General features: G+C 32.4%; 1 protein-coding gene across 4 annotated transcripts in view; it reads left to right on the top strand.

Annotated features, from left to right (window-relative positions):
• LOC114328011 (NPC intracellular cholesterol transporter 1) overlaps positions 1 to 18906 on the top strand; it is a 121650-nt gene that overhangs the window by 58713 nt on the left and 44031 nt on the right. For all 4 annotated transcript variants that reach the window (XM_050653805.1, XM_050653827.1, XM_050653812.1 and 1 more), the window contains exons 5-8: positions 313 to 502; positions 7387 to 7449; positions 8392 to 8591; positions 16941 to 17350. In XM_050653805.1, the coding sequence (XP_050509762.1) occupies positions 313 to 502; positions 7387 to 7449; positions 8392 to 8591; positions 16941 to 17350 (863 nt within the window). The remainder of the gene's footprint in view (positions 1 to 312; positions 503 to 7386; positions 7450 to 8391; positions 8592 to 16940; positions 17351 to 18906) is intronic.

Here is an 18906-nt window from a genome sequence, read left to right as displayed (position 1 = left end):
ATTGATATGTAGTATAACACAACAACTTTTAACATTTAAAGGGTTTTTACGCAAAACATTTTGGTGGCTCCCAAAACATTTTTTGTAAGTATGACCTCTTGCATTTTTTAACCTTAGTTAACTTTTTAAATAATTTTTCTTAACTAATTAGGTTGTACTTATTTTAGAGCTTTTAGTAACACTGATGATGATTTAATGTAACCCTTATTTAGGGAATTTTAAATATATCTTTTACAATGGATCTCGTATTTTTTTCTTTTTTCAGTTTTTGGCGTTACCGAACTTTGTAATAACCAACATTTTTTCCTGTAGGGTAAGTCACCTCCATGCAGTTGTGTCGACTGCGAAGACAGCTGCCCAGCACCACCTCCACCCACTCCGCCCCCAAAACCATTCAAAATCGCCGGCCTAGATGGTTACGTTTTCATCATGACCATGGTATTTATTATCAGTTCCTCTCTGTTTCTTCTTTTCAATTTTATACACAACAGAAATTACTCAGGTGAGCAATGGTGTTTATTTTTTAAAGTATTTTTATTATTTTATTTTTCAATACTAGGGAACTTGCACAATTTTGTTAAATTACACAATATGGTTCAGTTTCGTGTAAAAGTAAGATTTCCAAAATTCCAGGCCTCAAAACCTCATAATGAGTTTTTTCTTTTATGGCCTTTGGGAACTGCGCCCATTTAGCCAGCAACACTTCTTGAAATCGACGCCTCACCATACACCAAGACCATTACGAATCCATTACAAAAACAATCCAGGGTAGGTAAGGGAAAAAAACTTTTCGCACCCAGATCGTTCAGGGTGACTAACCACAGACTAAGTAGAGATAATACGGGGTATTATTAATTTACACGACTAATGTTATAATCTAAAGTTTCAATTTACACGACTTAACATAATTTAGAAGAATCCTAAAGATTGACGGTTTGTTCAAAGGTAGTAAGTTCATCAGATTATATGGGGGATAAACGTTTTCTTGCAATAGCTGCATATTCAACAAATTTCTTTTTGTCACATATTTGTCACATGCAAAAAATATATGATCCAAGTCACTTATTGTATTGCAATTTTCGCACAAAACCGACTGTATTACATTGATTTTATATAGATGTGCGGGATAACAGACATGGCCAAATTTTAGTCGAGAGATAGTAACAATATCGTGTCTTGAAAAATCTAAATTTTTATGCCAATAATCTGTCGAGATTTTCGGATGTAAAAGAGTATACCTTGTCGGACAATTTATACAGTATTGATTCCATTGAAGTTTCCAGTTATCATGTAATCTCATAATGAGTTAGAAATACAAATTTTAAATCTTCTGTGTATTTAAATCATTTCAAACGGTCTGTGACGTCATACCATAATATTTATAATGACAATTCTCATTATGACAATATAAAAATATGTATATACCAGTTTATTTAGATTGGAGGTAATATAGTTTTTGAAAAAATAGTATGGAATTGTGTGTGTGTTTACTATGAAAAATAAAAGTAAATACTATAAGTGTTGTTTAGTACCATTGTTTAGACAACCATAAAAACCCCAATAAAATATTTATTAGATTATCAGTAGATAAGAAACGGCGTAATAGCCCGATAAGGGAACGCAAAATTTTACGAAAACCTCCACAAAATAAAGGAAGGATGAAAATGTGGGAATAGGTAGTTGAAATTGTCTATTATTATATTTTTTTTTTTATTTAACGTCCTAATTTATTTACAATCTGTAAAACAAGTTACAATAAGTAAATGTTGTGACCACTAGTGTAGGTGACTTGGAGAAAATGATTCAATAATCATTTTCTTTACAAATATTTTACATAGATATAAAATTGTTTGTCTCTGGGAATTACGGCACATATAACTAAAATCGCGATGGTAAATCACTAGGTGTATTTCGTCTAAGTCTCCGTCTGACTGGTTGGCTCATCAGGTTTCTGGCTAGTACATTTGGATGTTGTGCCAGTCTGTCTTCGTATTTCTGTGCAAAGTTGGTAATTTCTTCTTTTACTGTTGAAATTTCTAGATCGCGTCTAATAATAATATTTGCAACATACCATGGGGCATTTGTGATTATTCGAAGAACCTATTATTATATAAGAAAAAATTTACAATTCTACATCCCCTCCATTTTACAAAAATTGGAAAATACGGGGTGAAAAATTTTTTCTCGGGGGTGAAAAAATATACGTTCAAAATAAGTCCGGAATTGGATAAAATGACTAATTCTAAGTAACTTTTGTTCTATGAGTTTTTTTACTAAGTCAATACTTTTCGAGTTATTTGCGAGTGAATGTGTTCATTTGTAACCAAATAAAAAATGTTTTTGGACAGTTTTTCGGAGATAACTCAAAAAGTAAGTATTTTAGCGAAAAAAATATCCCAAGTAAAAATATAGCTTATAAAAAATTGAAAAAAATGGTGTATGCATGAGGTCTGCCGACCCAGTAGAAGCAGAGTTGCAGCTAATGAAATGTAGGTTCTTCTTCGTCAAATTCCAAATCGAATATTTCAATGTGAAATAACCAAAAAACGGAGCACTTTTCGGGGAAAATTCATTACAACTTTTTTAAAGTGCTTAAAAAAAGGTTTATTTTTGTTTTTAAAAAAAACTTCTAACATTAAAATTAAGTGAGTTACGCTCAAAATATTGTTGGTCTCTTTTATTTTTTGGTAAAAAAATGGCGAAAATCACCCCTTAATTAGCTTCTCAAATAAAATTAATCGTTACCGCTTTACAAGTTACTTTACTTATGTATTGTTTATATTATCTATAAGTTTTATTGGTTTAAAGTGCTCAGCTTTGAAAAAAATTGGGTTTAAAATAAAACATTTTTTTTTTTGAAAAAAATCGTAATTGTTTATGGAATTAACTTAAAAACAATTAGGAATACCAAAAATCTCAAAGAGTAATAAAATGTACGTTTTGCTTTTCTGAATATTTCTGATTTTTTGTTTTCTTGTTAGACAAAAATTGGTTATGCTATGGCTGTTCAAAATTTGCCTAAACTCGTGATTAGTTACTCGTTCAAGCCATTTTAACTACAGCTTTTTCAAAACGATGCACTTTGAACCGATGAAATTACAGATCATATAAATAATACACATAGACAAAGTAACTTGTGAAGTGGTAATGTTAAAATGTATATGTGATGCTAATTAGGGGGTGATTTTCGCGATTTTTTTACCAAAAAATAAAAGGGACCAACAATATTTTGAGCGTAATTCACTTACTTTTAATATTACAAGTTTTTTTTAAACAAAAATAAACATTTTTTTAAACACTTTAAAAAAGTTAAAATGAATTTTCCCCTAAAAGTGCTCCGTTCTTGGGTTACTTCACATTGAAATATTCGATTTGGAATTTAACGAAGAAGAACCTACTTTTCATTAGCTGCAACTCTGCTTCTACTGGGTCTACAGACCTCATGTATACACCATTTTTTTTCAATTTTTGATGGGCTATATTTTTGCTAAGAATATTTTTTTCGCTAAAATACTTACTTTTTGAGTTATCTCCGAAAAACCGTCCAAAAACATGTTTTATTTTGTTAAACATGAACATATTCACTCGCAAATAACTCGAAAAGTATTGACTTAATGAAAAAACTCTATAGAAGAAAAGTTGTTTAGAATTAGTCATTTTATCCAATTCCGGTCTTATTTTGAATGTATTTTTTTCATTTTCGAGAGGGGGTATTCCCCTCCATTTTTGTAAAATGGAGGGGGTGTAGAATTGTAAACTTTTTCTTATATAATAATAGACAATATCAACTACCTATTCCCAAATTTCCATCCTTCCTTTATTTTTCTTGGGGTCAGATTGTTCTTTGATCGGGCTATAAGTGGTTACGTTCATTTCGAAAGGACATTAAATACATTTTAGTTCATTCTCAAGGTCTTCATATATGCGAAAGATCACATTCAGAGAACACCTGACGAAAACAGCAGCAAAATTGAAAACACGCAACAATATAATACAGAAACTCTGCGGCACTACATGGGGGTCCACAGCATCAACATTAAGATCCTCTGCTCTTGGCCTGATATATCCGGTGGCAGAATACTGTGCTCCAGTGTGGCTAAATAGCAGGCATACCCACCTGGTCGACACCCAACTAAACCGTACTATGCGTATGATAACAGGCACAATTAAGCCCACCCCTACAATGTGGCTACCTACCCTTAGTAATATAGCACCACCCAACCTACGCCGCGAACATGCATTGGTTAAAGAATATAACAAAATAATGGACAGTCGCCAGCTTCTAGTCCACAACGACATCCCCGATATTCTTGGAAACTGTCTCCGATCCAGGTTACCCCCTCTACAATCTGCTCAAGCGCTGCAGCAATCCAACTTTGACTTAAATACCCGATGGAGAGAAGATTGGGAAAGTAGGACAGATCCGCATTACCATAGTCTACCGGACATCATAGGGAAACCTGGTGAATTTGAACGTCCCCGTAAGATTTGGGCAGCCCTTAATCGAATTCGAACAAACTGTGGAAGATGCGCCGACTCCCTCCACAGATGGGGTAAACTCCCCTCGCCTTCTTGTGACTGCGGCGCTGCAAGACAGACGATCAGTCACATTGTTCAGGACTGCCCACGCAGAGCATACACAGGCGACCCTATAGACTTTGTAATGGCAACCGAAGGGTCAATCGAATATATAAAAAAATTGGACATCTGTTTGTGATGCATTGTATAATGCATAAATCTAACTATATTCTGTGATATACTTAAGCCATACGCTAAATAAATAAAATGCGAAAATAAGTTTGAAGTAAGTATTAATGTCTGTTGTCTACTTTAATAGTTTTTTAACGAATTAAGTGTATTTTAGAACAAAAAGAAAATATATCTTTTGGTATACATATTTTGGTAGATGTAAATTGCATATTACATAATATTTACCTGTACAATATCTTTCTGGAACTGTTTTTACTATAAAATTAAAATAAAATAATCATAATAATAAATATTTATGTTCACAATGGGTAAGTTATTTTACTGCCCTTTAGAAAAACCCTCTTTTTTTTCCTTGGGTTTGTATGACTGCGGACCTTAGGGTCCATTCGCCCATCTAACCGATTTTGCTCATTTTTACATTAATTTCAACTACTCTATGTTTGTTTTCATTCCCTATTAATAATTATAATATCATATCATTATTATACATTAACATTTTTTACTTCTATTTTTCATATTATTCATTTTTTTTATTCAATTATTTTTTCCTTTTTTTTGTATCTTTTTTGTTTTTTTATTTTTTTTGTTTTTTTTTTCTTTTCATTACGGTAAGACTAAAACCCGATTCAACATCTCGGAGGTTATTCGTCTTCTTAATGGTTCCGATTTTATTTTTTTTATACTTATTACAATGTTTTTACATTTTTTTTACAATATTTATATGCTTCTAAATACAGATAGTTAACTATAGTTACTCATATTTTCAGTTTAATATTTTTAATATGCTCACATAATAAAACGACCACTTGTGGATTATTACTTTGATTTATTAAGAACTTTAAAATAATTGGATGTATGACATCCTTTAACTTATAAATTTTGTCCAAAAAGATTTTTACTTGAGCTTGAATTAGAGGGCAATTTAATATTTGATGCTATGATCGGTTTTTAAACGAATTTTAAATAGAAATTTGGGAACAGGTACGTGATTAAACCTCAAACGACAAATTTTTCTTATTGCATTTTTGGAAAGATTCCCCTTTATAAACCATTGTTTTTTGGGAATCGTTTCTTGAATTTCTTTGTAATGTTTGCCTTTTTGATTCTTTTTTATTATCTTCTTCCCATTTTGTTTTCCAAACTTCGTTAATAACTATTTTTATTTCATTTGTTGTATATTTGTATTTTGTTCCTTCTCCTTCGTGTATGGCCCTTTTAGCTAAGACATCAACTGTTTCATTGCCCAGTATTCCACAATGGCTTTTGACCCATATTAGATGTATTGTTTTGAAATCTTTATTTAATTCTTCAACTTTTTTGTAAGATTTCTAAAATGATATAATTTATTTTAGATGTAGATTGAAGGTGCTTAATTTTTTGCAAAGCACTTTTACTGTCAGAGAAAATATAAATTTTCTTGTTTGGAAGATGTTGGCAGTATTTTAGGGCTTCTAATATGCCTATTAGTTCAACTGAGTATATGCTACTATTTGCGTTTAATTTAAACATCTTACTCTCATTTGTTTGAGGATCGTATATTGCACATGCTGTTCCTTTAGTACTTTTGGAAGTATCGGTGTAAATTTGATAAGCATTCAATGATACTTCTTATCAGCTTTGAACATCACATCTCTAATACGTGTTGGGTAATTTGAATAATCTCTTAGGAAGTTTATTTTTAAATTTTTTAATTGTACTATATTAAAAATATAATTTAAATTAATTGGGGTTGTATGTAAAGTTTCTTTATATTCTGCCAGTTCTCTATAACATTCAGCAATACAGAGATATTTCTTTTTTTTTTCAATAACTTTTTATTAAATCATTTATCGAAAGCCAATGAATTTTATTAATTATTTATGATTCTTTATGTAATAAATTTACCAATAATTGACTACACAGTTTATTTCTTCTTAGCCTTAATGGCATCTCTGCGCACTCCACATGTAGATTGTTTATTGGAGTAGATTTTAAAGCACCTATGCAAAGTCTTAAATATTTATTGACAATATTTTCAATTTTTTGTAGATGAACATTTGCTGCATCTGCATAGAAAATAGATCCGTAGTCTATTATTGATCTAATATAGGATCTATACCCTCTTCGGTCATTTTAAAAAAGTTGTCTTAACAGAAACGCTCAAATATTTTAAAATACATAGTTCACAGCAACTATCTAAAGATTTATAAAACCGAGATACACCATAAAATGATTATTTTACAAGTAAACAAATATAAAACTTAATGAATTACAAATTATAATGATCTGACGTCACGACCAGTGAGGGCGCATTTTTGGCTGGCTGTTATAATTTGAATTTTCTCTCGACTTTAGGGGCCAAACGGAACACAAAAACAACTTTTTATCTTTGATACATGTTTTAAATTATGTTCTGTTGTGATTTATAGCATTTTTTCGAATTTAAAATTTTATGCAAGTTCCCTGTTTTATTCATAGGCGTAACCAGGATAATCCTAAGGGGGGGGGGTTACAACTACTGGAAGGTCTCCGAGGGGTATGGTGTTAAGCGTATAGAGCTCAAAGTACATCCCAATGGGGGGTTATAACCCCCAAAACCCCTACTGGTTACGTCTATGATTGTAGTATTTTAGATTTATTACCATTTTAGACAAAGACGTTGATATCTGTTTATTAATATTTTTATCTGGTTTGCAGTGTCTGTAGGATCATATGAAGTTGCTGTAGCAGATACAGAAGCGAGTCCTCTTCAGACACCAGGTATGTAAATAGTTTGAACAAATAAATATTGTTTTCACCCATTTTGAACACACGTGAAAACCTTGAATTATCCATGTCTATCCCAGTGAGTTTATAAACACAACTTCTCCGTCATTAGACCAGATAGAATGACAAAAATGATGTGTTGAATGAAAGCTTATAACCCAAGGATGATATTAAAGGTGAGAAATTTAACCTCTGACTTCTACTTCCAGAGTTGCAACCAGAAGTACGTTTTAAAGTCTCCGAAAAGACACAAGCGCTATATTATTCGACGCGCCTTAGCAAAGCGAGAACGAATATATAGTTTTGTTTTTTATATCACTTCCGGTTAAACCAGAAGGGCACATCGTATGGCACGTTTAAATTTTGCACTTAACCGAACTTTACGGGCTGTGGAAAGATCATTGCTCAGTTGTTTAGCTGTAATATGATGTGTACGCAAAGTCTGCAGATGTATATAACGTTTATCTGCGGGGTTCGTGCACCTGAGAAGTCCTGGAACTGGTCTTCTTGTGTATCCTCCACTTTCTCTATACCTTCTGAAAGCACTTGAACCGCTGGATTGGTGGATTCCCACAACATCAGCAAGATATTGCTGCGATCGTCCATCTCCAATTAAAGCTACAATTTGAGCTACTTGTTCTGACGTTATATTACTCATTTTTTGTAAGAACGCACCTCTTCATTGAAAATCAAGCAGACATACTGCACAGATCAAATTCTCGAAGACAAATGTCCAAAATAAATTATTCTGTTTTAACGTTGTGTTTACTGTTTTTTTTTTTTGCAAAAACACGCTTCAACTTATAATGTAATGGGTTTGTAGACACATAAAGAAAACGATAAACGAGTATTTTAACATTCTGCTAAAAATTAAAAAATTATTTTTAAACTTTTTTTCTGTTTTTTTCTAGTTTTATTAACAAATTCTTGTTTCAGGGGAACAAGCACCAGAGATGAAAAATGCTGGGCCAATCGAAGCCTTGTCTTGTATTGAAAAGTTGGGCGCCAACTTCGATATATTTTTGCAAAAGTCATTTGAGAAATGGGGAACTTTTTGTGCTCAGAGGCCCCTAACTGTTCTCTTACTAGGAACTCTTATGGTGGTCAGTCTCGGGTGTGGAATCAAATATTTAAAAGTAAGTAAAAGCTCTATGTAATAGAATAAATTTTTACAATAAACTATCATATGACCCATCATTGATGTACTTTGTTTTTATCAGAAGGTGAAAAATCATATATTATACCGTATGATTGGGGAATTTCTTTCAAGCTCATGAAACTGCAAACATAATTTTAAAATGAAGTGCGCTTGAAAAACAGCAATATCTCGGGTTCTACGTAACGTAGAACTTTCTTTTTTTATTACTTGGAGTCTATCGTATAAATAACAAGTTCTGACATATTTTCACCCCTATAAAATTACCACCACACCCTAAAGAGTTTGTGTTTTATCCTTTTTTTTTGCATTATTTCGGATGGTTCATTTTCTTTACTATTTTCATTATTCAGTTGAATTTTCTTTATATTTTTGAAAGAATACAATGCCTGAAAACCACAAACCATACATACTCTAGACCAGTGATTCCCAAAGTGGTCCAGGTGGACCCCCAGGGGTCCACGAGGGACTCAACGGGGGTCTACGTTGGCGTGAAATAAAAATGGGGGTTCACAAGTTGCAAGTGGGGGTCCACGAAAATTTTATAACAATTTGGTATTTATTTAATCAAATTTGCATTTTTTTATTGTAAAATATCAATGGAAAAAATAATATTTTAATAGTAGTTACTCAAAAATGTTATTATAATGCATCATAACAAGTTATTTTGATTAAAAACAAGTTTTTGATCAAATTTTAGTGTAGAAAACGTTAAAATACCGTTTTTTACATTTTCCTCCATTCCCAAAACACATGTCTTTCGATTTGACTGAAAATTTGCCCACAGATAGTCAAAACACAGGACTGTTAAAATAATTTGTATCGTTTTACAATACAAAAAAAATACGTGGAATAATATCAGAATCAAAAATATAGGCGTCTACTGTAAGTAGAATTAATTCGGAAAATATCGACCATACGAAAAAAATGGTTAAGAAAATTATAATAATTATTGTAAACACAATTTATTTGGATCAATTTCAGCTCCTACCAATTTTGTAGAAAAGTTGAGAATTGCGGAGATATTGAACAAAAACCACTGCTATCAGATCAATCAGGGCTTATGCTCGCGCCTTTACCGCATATGTACTACCTGAAATATTGATTTTAGCAAAAACATGAAAGAGATCAAAATTGTATAAAATTTAATTCTCTCCATTTTTGTATAAGTACAATTTTGTTATAAAACTAATAATAAACGAGATAATTCAATAATTATGCTGTAACTGTCACTCTTTTCCCCCATATCGACGGCACAAAAAAATTTACAATAGAATAAATTATACGAAATCATATTTTCCACAACTTCAACTTTTCAGTCCAGAAAAACGGTTGTTCTTTATGGTAGGGGAGCAAAGTATGCTAAATGTGCAGTCACTCGAGCGCTTTGGGGACCTATTGGGTTGTGATTATTAGGTCCTAAAACCAAAAAAAGTTAAGTAAAATTTTCCATTTTAGCGGGCGCTTGCCATTTTTTAATTTCATTTTCCATTTCCATTAATCGTTTTTTCCGAATATAGCGCCATCTATCCATAATTCGAAAAAATGTTTCGAATAAAAGTTGCTTATTTTTATGCAGAAAATTCAAATCTACAATAAAAAATGGGGGCTCCCATTTAAGATTTTAAAGTAACCCCCCACCCCACCTCCGTGGGGGGTCGCTTTTGGTACCATTCGATAGATTTTTCAAAAATATTAAATAAGTGTATTTTGCAGTTTTTCGATCTGATGTTTATTTTACTAAATATCGCGGGATTTGTATTTAAAATTTAAAATTTACCCCCCACCCCTCTCTGCGAGGGGTCGTGTTTGGTATCTATCGATAGATTTTTGAAAAATATTGAACGTGTAGTTTTTAGTTTTTCGATCTGAGTTTCATTTCGCGAAATATTCGCCTTTTTCTTGTGAAACTTTGTGACTCACCAATTCCCTTACGCCCCGCTCAAATCGTCAGATTTTTTAAATATACACTGTTTTGCATGTACTTAACTTACCTTATCTTAATCTGACAATTTCGAGTATTTTTAAGGATAGATTTTTTTTTCGGGCCCCCTTAAACGAACTCCCCTGTGTTAAGAGCCAATATATGGCAGAGGTACATCTGCAGGGTACCACGTTTGTCCCCATATGATAATCTGACGCGCTCGAGTAACTGCAAAAATCCCCGCTTGGGCTCCCCTACCATTATTCCCGATCTTAAATTTACACTACTACATGCTAACCCGACTGTACTATATAATTTTGACTCTTTATTGCATGTAACTTTTCTTGTATTGTAAAACTATACAAATTCTTTTAACCATTAAAGTCCTCTATTTTGGCTATCTGTGGGCAAATTTTCAACTAAATAGAAGTACATGTATTTTGGGAATGGAGGAAAATGGAAAAACAGTATTTTAACGTTTTCTACGCTAAAGTTTGATCAACAACTTGTTATAAAAGAAAAAACTTGTTATAATGCCTAATAATCACAATTTGGACAACCCTTCTATTAAATTATTTAAAGTATTTTTTCAATTGATAATTTACGATAAAAAATGCAAATTTGTTAAGTAGATTCCAAATCACTGTAAAATCGCTTAAAATAGTATTTTGAGAAAAGAAAAGAAGACGAAAAAGACCTTCAATGTCTTATTTTTAGCCCCCCCATGTTTTCATTACAAGTATGGTAAAAATGTAGCAGCAGGGGGTCCACCGAAACCAGTATATTTTTTAAAGTGGTCTACGAGAAAAAATTGTTTGGGAACCTCTGCTCTAGACTCTAGACGTTCCACCGGCGCGCGACTTTTCCCCAACACGACTTTACCTTATCGGCAGAGTTTACGAGAAGTGTACGATAAATTGAAGCTGTAATTACAAAGAAACAAGTATGTATGTCTTTGTACTCACTTTATCACGCTTAACTTTAACGAATTACAGGATCTGGATTTCAATGCATATTTTTTTTTTTATAATTCTCGTATCAACGTTACGCGTGAAGTTAGTCGTATTGACGACAGTTGGGGAAACGTCCGCGACCCACGTTCCACGACCATGGGCCTGATTCTAATTCATTTCGACAGTCGCAATTTCATTTCGACACCGCGCGATTCTTGGGGATATTAACCTTATTATGTTGAGACTGCTCAGAATTTGGGTTGGCGCTTCGTTTCTTGGATTTTGTTGATAGTCTGGGAAAATTATCGAAAAAATACCATTTTTGGGAAAAATTATTTACCAGCTATTTTATTGCTAAAATCGAATCTTAAGATTGCATATATTAGTAATATGGGGTATGACAAGTCCGCAGAAAGTGTGTTATTTTATTTATAAACAAATTAGCACTCCTAAATCTTCTTTTTTTTTTCAATTAGTGGTCTGTAACTCCTATATTTTTTCCTTTGAGCCAAAAACACTCAAATAAAAATTCACCGTAATTTAGTTCTGCACAAAGTTATTTTTTTTCCGATTTCCTTCAACAAAAATTTTACTCAGAAAATCCGAGTTTTCCCAAAAAATCTGCCATTTTCAATTAAAATTTTAGGGAAGTACCTAATTATTTATCAATAATTAAATAATTGAAGACATGAAAGATTTATTATAGTAGATTATACAGAGGGGCTAAATTATGGAATAAATTCATTTCTTTAAAACGGACGATTTTGGAGCAAAATCCCGAAAGAGGTCGATTTTTATTTTTAAATTACAATTTTTTGGCATATATTTCATACTAGTGACGTCATCCATCTGAGCGTGATGACGTAATCGATAATTTTGTTAATGGGAATAGGGGTCGTGTGGTAGGTCATTTGAAAGGGCGTTTAATTCTATATTCAGTAATATAAACATTAATATCATTAGGTATTTATACATGGTTGCCAAAAAAAAATTTTGAATTAAATTAATTGGCGCAAAAAGAAGAATGTATGTAATTTATTTAACTCAAAATACATTGTACTGCTGTCAGAAAATAGAAAAAAAGGTTTATTTCACAAATAAACATTTCTTTTCGCTTAAATTAAATCACAAACAGACTCCCTCCTACCTATTGGCAGTTTGAACTTTTAATTTAAGCTAAAAGCAATGTTTATTTGCAAAATAAACATTTTTTTCTATTTTCTGACAGCAATACAATGTATTTTGAGTTAAATAAATTACATGCATTCTTCTTCTTGCGTCAATTAATTTAATTCAAAATTTTTCTTGGCCTCCCTGTATAAATAATGAAACTAATGTTTATAATACTGAATAGAGAATTGAACGCCTTTGTAAATGAGCTACAACACGAACCCATATTCCTATTTAAAAAAATAATTACGTCATCACGCTCGGATGGATGACGTCACTAGTTTGAAATATATGCCAAGAAATTTAATTTAAAAATAAAAATCGACCTGTTTCGGGATTTTTCTCTAAAATCGTCCATTTTAGAGAAAATGAATTTATTCCATAATTTAGCCCCTCTCTGTATATCAGGAGACCGGCGACAATCTAACCAATAGTTTAGCAATAATTAAAATGTTAATTAAAAAATTTCGGTCGAAATAATAACCAGAAAGATTATGATACACCAGAATAACTATGATTTTCATATAAAAAAGCACTATACCTATTCAACGTACCTTACAGGATTGAAATTGGACCATTTGAGCGGTCTCGGGAATGTTATAAAGAAACAATTTTTTGGCTTATAAACAAATAGAACCCCTCAGAAAATATTAGATTAAATTAAATTAAGTTAACGCTGTTGAAAAGAGCACGGCTTCTGTGTCCTTTTCGAAGAAAAACAAATTGAATTGCGAGGAGTGATTCCAGGTATAACCGGTCAAATTTGACCGGCATTTGCGACAGAGTTATAAACAACAGGATTTTAATCTTTGAACCATTAGATACCTTTTAATTCCGGTCTTCTTTGTACATACAAATTTTCATATCTTCAAGACACTCATAACAAAAAAGATTTATGTCACTGTCACCAAATTATTTAATTATTGATAAATAATTACTTCCCTCAAATTTTAGTTGAAAATTAAAGATTTTGTTTGGAAAACCCGAATTTTCCGAAGAAAATTTCCGTCGAAGGAAATTGGAATAAATTATTAATGTGCAGAATTAAATTACTGTCAATTTTTATGTGAGTGTTTTGGTTTAAAGTTAAAATTTTCGGAGTTTTAGAGCAATAATAAAAAAAAAGATTTCGGAGCGCTAATTTGTTTATAAACAAAATAGCACACTTTCTGTGGACTTTGCACAGCTATATTACTAATATAGGAAATCTTGAAGATTTTATTTCAGCATGTCCAGCAATAAAATAGCTGGTAATTAATTTTCCTTGTTTTTTACTAATTTTCCCAGATTATTACCTCACATCTTTCATTGAGTTGATGATTCATGTTGTGGACATTCTCAATTATTATATTTCTAATTTAATACTATTCTATCTAATTCCTCAAAACAAGCAAATTTCAATTAAACCCAGCTATATTATAATACCTTTTGATTTAGTTTTCCTTGCAAGAAATAAACAAAACACATCTAAACTAAACCTAACCTCGCTTTTGGCCATTCATTCATCTCCATGTCAAATAATTTCGACAGTCGCCATCGCCATATTGAAAGCGACTTGTTTAGTGTCGAAATTTGATTTAGAATCAGGGCCCATGTTAATCTTTCGGATCGAATTAACGCCATCTCTTGATTGAACAACTAAATTGACAAATTATAGTTACGCGGGAATTTCAAACTATAAATTTTGCTCAATTTTTGATGAAATTTCGCAGGAAATTGAAACAACAAAAAGACAACTCAATGTTTTATTCAATAATTACCTTACCAACTACCTTAAAAGTTTCATTTTCATCAAAAATACTAAAAGTCTTAAGTTCTGTCTAAAGTTATGGTAGTAGGTAGTTTTGTAATCGGAGCTGAAATACCAATTTAAACAAAAATCATAGTTTTACTGAAACTTCAAATATTTCAATTTGTTTTCAAAATGCTAAACAGTACTGCCATGTGTCATGTGAAAGCACTGTTTTTGTAATAAATCAATGTTTAATATTTAGTTGAATGAAAATTTTTGGAAGAATATCTTGTAGGAAGATTTTTTTAGATAAATACCTTATAATCTTTTACAAACTTCCGCAAAATACTGGGTGTCCAGGAAAATAGTGCGTTCCTTCAAGGTAAGGGCTAAGTGCACCATTTAGAGCAAAAAAGTCTGATACAATTTTTTTGTAATGTCAACCGTTTTCAAAAAAATAATTTAATAATTTTAATGCATTTGATTAATGTCCACAGAAATGCAAATACAGCTGCCAACGCTGCGTTCCTTCTTTTATGTAAAAATAATTTTACTGGAACTCAACTATCATGAATCATCGACCATTAGGCATAAATTATGTATTGATAAAATACTGATAACAGTGATAGAAAAACAGCATAATATTTGTTTATTAAATATCTAATAAATAAGGTTTGTGTAGTGTTTTAACTTACATTAAATCGTTATTTTCCTAACAAGTGCAGAAAGTCATACTTTTCCGCACGCGACTGCAGTTTGCCGAACGACGCGAAGCGGGAGTTCGGCAAGCAGTCGAGTGCGGAAAAGAGACTTTCTGCAAGCGTTAGGAACAATATTTTTTCTACGAGTCTTTAAAAAATGACCAAATCTTAATCGATTAATTTAATTAATATGAAAATACATACACAAATTAATTCTTTGACAAGGTTGTAAAAACCAAAGTTTCAGCATAATTGGTTAGCATGACGACGATCTTGGTTTCCATGACGACGATTCAAAACCACTGTTATTGTCTACTGATTTGACTTTCGAATAATATGTCAAAATTATTTTATTTCATCGAATTCTCGCGTTAATTTCATTAAAACATGAACACAATAAGATATATTTGAAATAAATTAGTAAATAATATTTAAATATTAGTTTATTGCATGCATTATAATTACTTTAAGGCCATATTAACATACCTAAATTAACACGCGTGCGAAAAAGTAAAACGCGTGCGGAAAAGTAACACGTGTGCGGAAAAGTAAAACTTTCTAAACTAAAATGCGTGGGCGAAAGTAGACATTTTTGCACGCTCGTAGAAATTTTTTTTATTACAATCAGAATCAAGCTTCAGGAAGTGTCTATCGGTAGAACATGTTACAAAAAATTTGAGTGTTACATTTCTCCATTCAATCTTCTGGGAATTTCGAGTGGTTCAATCAAATGATTACTAATAATCCCAGCCCATACATTAATACTTTTGGCATTATAAAAGTAAAACACACACACACCATTTCTCGTAAAACAAGCTTGATCTGCACACAACACTTTACACATTTTGTTTTGAAACCATCTACAAATCCTTAAACTTCGAGGTAAAATCGCCTTGGTGTACCTAAATCTTGCACTAATTATACACTATAGGTAGGCAGTTAACAACATACTTGCGATCGAAATCATGACAATACCACAACAATACAATGTATTCTCGGGTTACAGGTAATTATGATATGACTGTTTGTGTTTACAATTTTAAACATCTTCGTCATGTCAAAATAAATAAAACTGCCGGGTTGCCAAATGTAAATTTTAGTAAAAGACATTATTTTATTTTTTTGAGGCAACAGATGACTTTAGAAAAAAAATTATAAGAAAGTTTTCTTTTACATGGTGCATTCTACCCACACCTTTAAGGAACGCACTATTTTTCGGGACACCCTGTATATAGGCACTAAATGTTGATGACACACTCGTCTATTGGAATAAACTGTTTCAGGATCCATTATATTATTTTTTACATGTGGAGAAATACAGCACGGGATGATCCAATGCTTAGTGTAAACTAATAATTCTACTCATAAAAACGGAGAGGAGGTTAATAAAATTGATTAAAATTGTGATTTAATCCCATTAAAAACCTAACAGCACTATAATAATTAGGCCACAAATTATAAAGTAAATACAAACATAACCAATTTAATTGTCAAAATTGTCATTGTAAAATGTGACAAGAAAATTGACAAGACGACATCTCTGGATTTGAAAGGCAACTGATTTGCTGTCTTGACCTTGACCATTTACGTGAAAGGTATAGAGTCTAGAGTGTAAGGCTTTTCATCGATTGTCTTTTGTTTCGAGCTTCTGTCATATGTTGTATAATCTGTGTATAATATTAATATACTCGGATTATACGACATATGACAAAAGCTCGAAACAAGTGACTGTGAGTGAAAAGCCCTATGTATTGTTTGTGGTTACATAACGTAAGAAATAATGAAATAATAATTAACATTAATATTAAATATTATTAAAATGAATTTGTTATATCGATTATTTTCGTAGATTATCACAGATCCAGTGGAACTCTGGGCTTCCCCATCTTCTAGAAGCCGCGTCGAAAAAGATTTCTTCGACAGTCACTTCGAACCCTTCTACCGTACAGAACAAGTCATCATCAGAGCAATCAATCTGCCAGACATCACCTTCAATAACACCGATGAAGTTTTGAAGTTCGGTCCTGCTTTCAACGCGACTTTCTTGAAATCTGTTCTGGATTTACAAATGAGGATACAGTCCATTGGAAAAGACAGCGATCACAGCCTGGACAAGATCTGTTTTGCTCCGTTGAGAAATGAGGGCCAGAACGGGACTAAAGTGTCAGAATGTGTCGTGCAGAGTATCTGGGGATACTATAAAAATAATGTTGCGAATTTGGACGGCGACTATTTGAATAAATTTATCTCTTGTTCAACGTAAGTATACATTTTGTCATCTAGAGCTTTTCTGTGCCATGCCCCCTCTTCTAAAGGTGTTGGCGACCTAATTGACCCATCTTATTGTATTTGGTGGGGCAAAATTTTTGAAACGCAAAACCACCTTTCTAAAATTCTTATGCCGCTTTCTAAAATATATAATAAATAAATGATATTTTTATTATTTTAATTTAGTGAGATCCTTGCGCTTGATCCTGGCTACACAGAGATTTTATGTTAGGTTCCAATTTGGTTAGCATCAGTCTCACGTCTCCACGTTGTGTTGTATTCAGCTGATATTTTTCTTACCATTAAATCATTTACAGTATTAAATCCTTCTTCTTTAGGTGCCGTATCGTATTCAGAAGTTGGCCGTCATCGGCCAGCGGCCTATCAGCTGCTGTGCGAAATAATTCTTCTACCGTGGAACCACACCATTGTCTAATGTTACGCAACCATGGAAGTTTCTTTCGACCAATCCATATCTTTCCTTACACTCTTCCTTGTATTATAAGGCGAAGTAGATGGTATTTAGGTCTTCTAATTGTATGGCCGAAGTATTCTGTTTTTCTCCTCTTTATGATGTTTACGAGCAGACGTTCTGAATTCATCATTTGGAGAACATTATCCTTGGAAGTGTGCGAAACCCACGATATCTTTAGGATTCGTCGATAGCACCACAATTCTACTACCTATTTAGTATTGTGGTTTTTAACGTCTATGCCTCACAACCATACAATAATATAGACAGACCACACATAGCATTTCAGGACCTTCTTGCGAATATTCATCGACAGTTTTCGATTACATAAAAGTGGTTTCCAGGTCATAACAGACTTACGTGATCCAAGTTATTATCACTTCATCACAGTCGCAATTTATATTTAACCAGCTGCTAAGGTATTTAAAATGGTTCTATCTCCTCTCCATCAAGAGAAAGCACACCTTGATCTACATTAATCGTTCCAACTGTCATCCACTTTGTATTTGAAATATTGATTTTTAGACCTCTCTGATAAGTTGCTTCACTGATTAGATTTACTAATGTCTGGAGATCTTGTAAATTTTCTGCAAGAATGGCTGTGTCGTCAGCGTATCTGATATTGTTGGCTACTTTGCCGCGCAGTCTTACTCCCTCTTGTCTCTCGTCCAAAGCCTTCCTAAAGATTTCTTCAGAGTACAGATTGACTGGGTGACAAAACACAACCCTATCGTACTCCACGTTTGATGGGTACTTATCCACTATGGAAACGGTAGCAATAGTTTTCTTGCACATTTGGTTGAATTTGGGTATTTGATTTCTGTTTCCTCACAAAGCCATGCCATTGCTCCTTTTATAAAAGTTTTAACTGACTCATCTTGTTGCACTATGTTTAAGTTTTTGCTCTTAATATGTTTCTGACATAACTCAGTTTGGGTAATGAAACCAAATATTTACCATTATTTTTAACATATATTTCATTTCACGTTTGTCGCTTAAAATATTCTATGAGTATCAAACACTACCATAAATCTTTTTAGGCAGTTCCCTTAGATAGCTATCCTACTTCAATATA

The sequence above is a fragment of the Diabrotica virgifera genome, chromosome 1 (genome assembly GCF_917563875.1).
Source record: "Diabrotica virgifera virgifera chromosome 1, PGI_DIABVI_V3a".
In the NCBI taxonomy this organism is placed as follows: domain Eukaryota; kingdom Metazoa; phylum Arthropoda; class Insecta; order Coleoptera; family Chrysomelidae; genus Diabrotica; species Diabrotica virgifera.
Note: the sequence above shows the minus strand (reverse complement) of the source record. Positions and strands in the feature narration are given on the sequence as shown.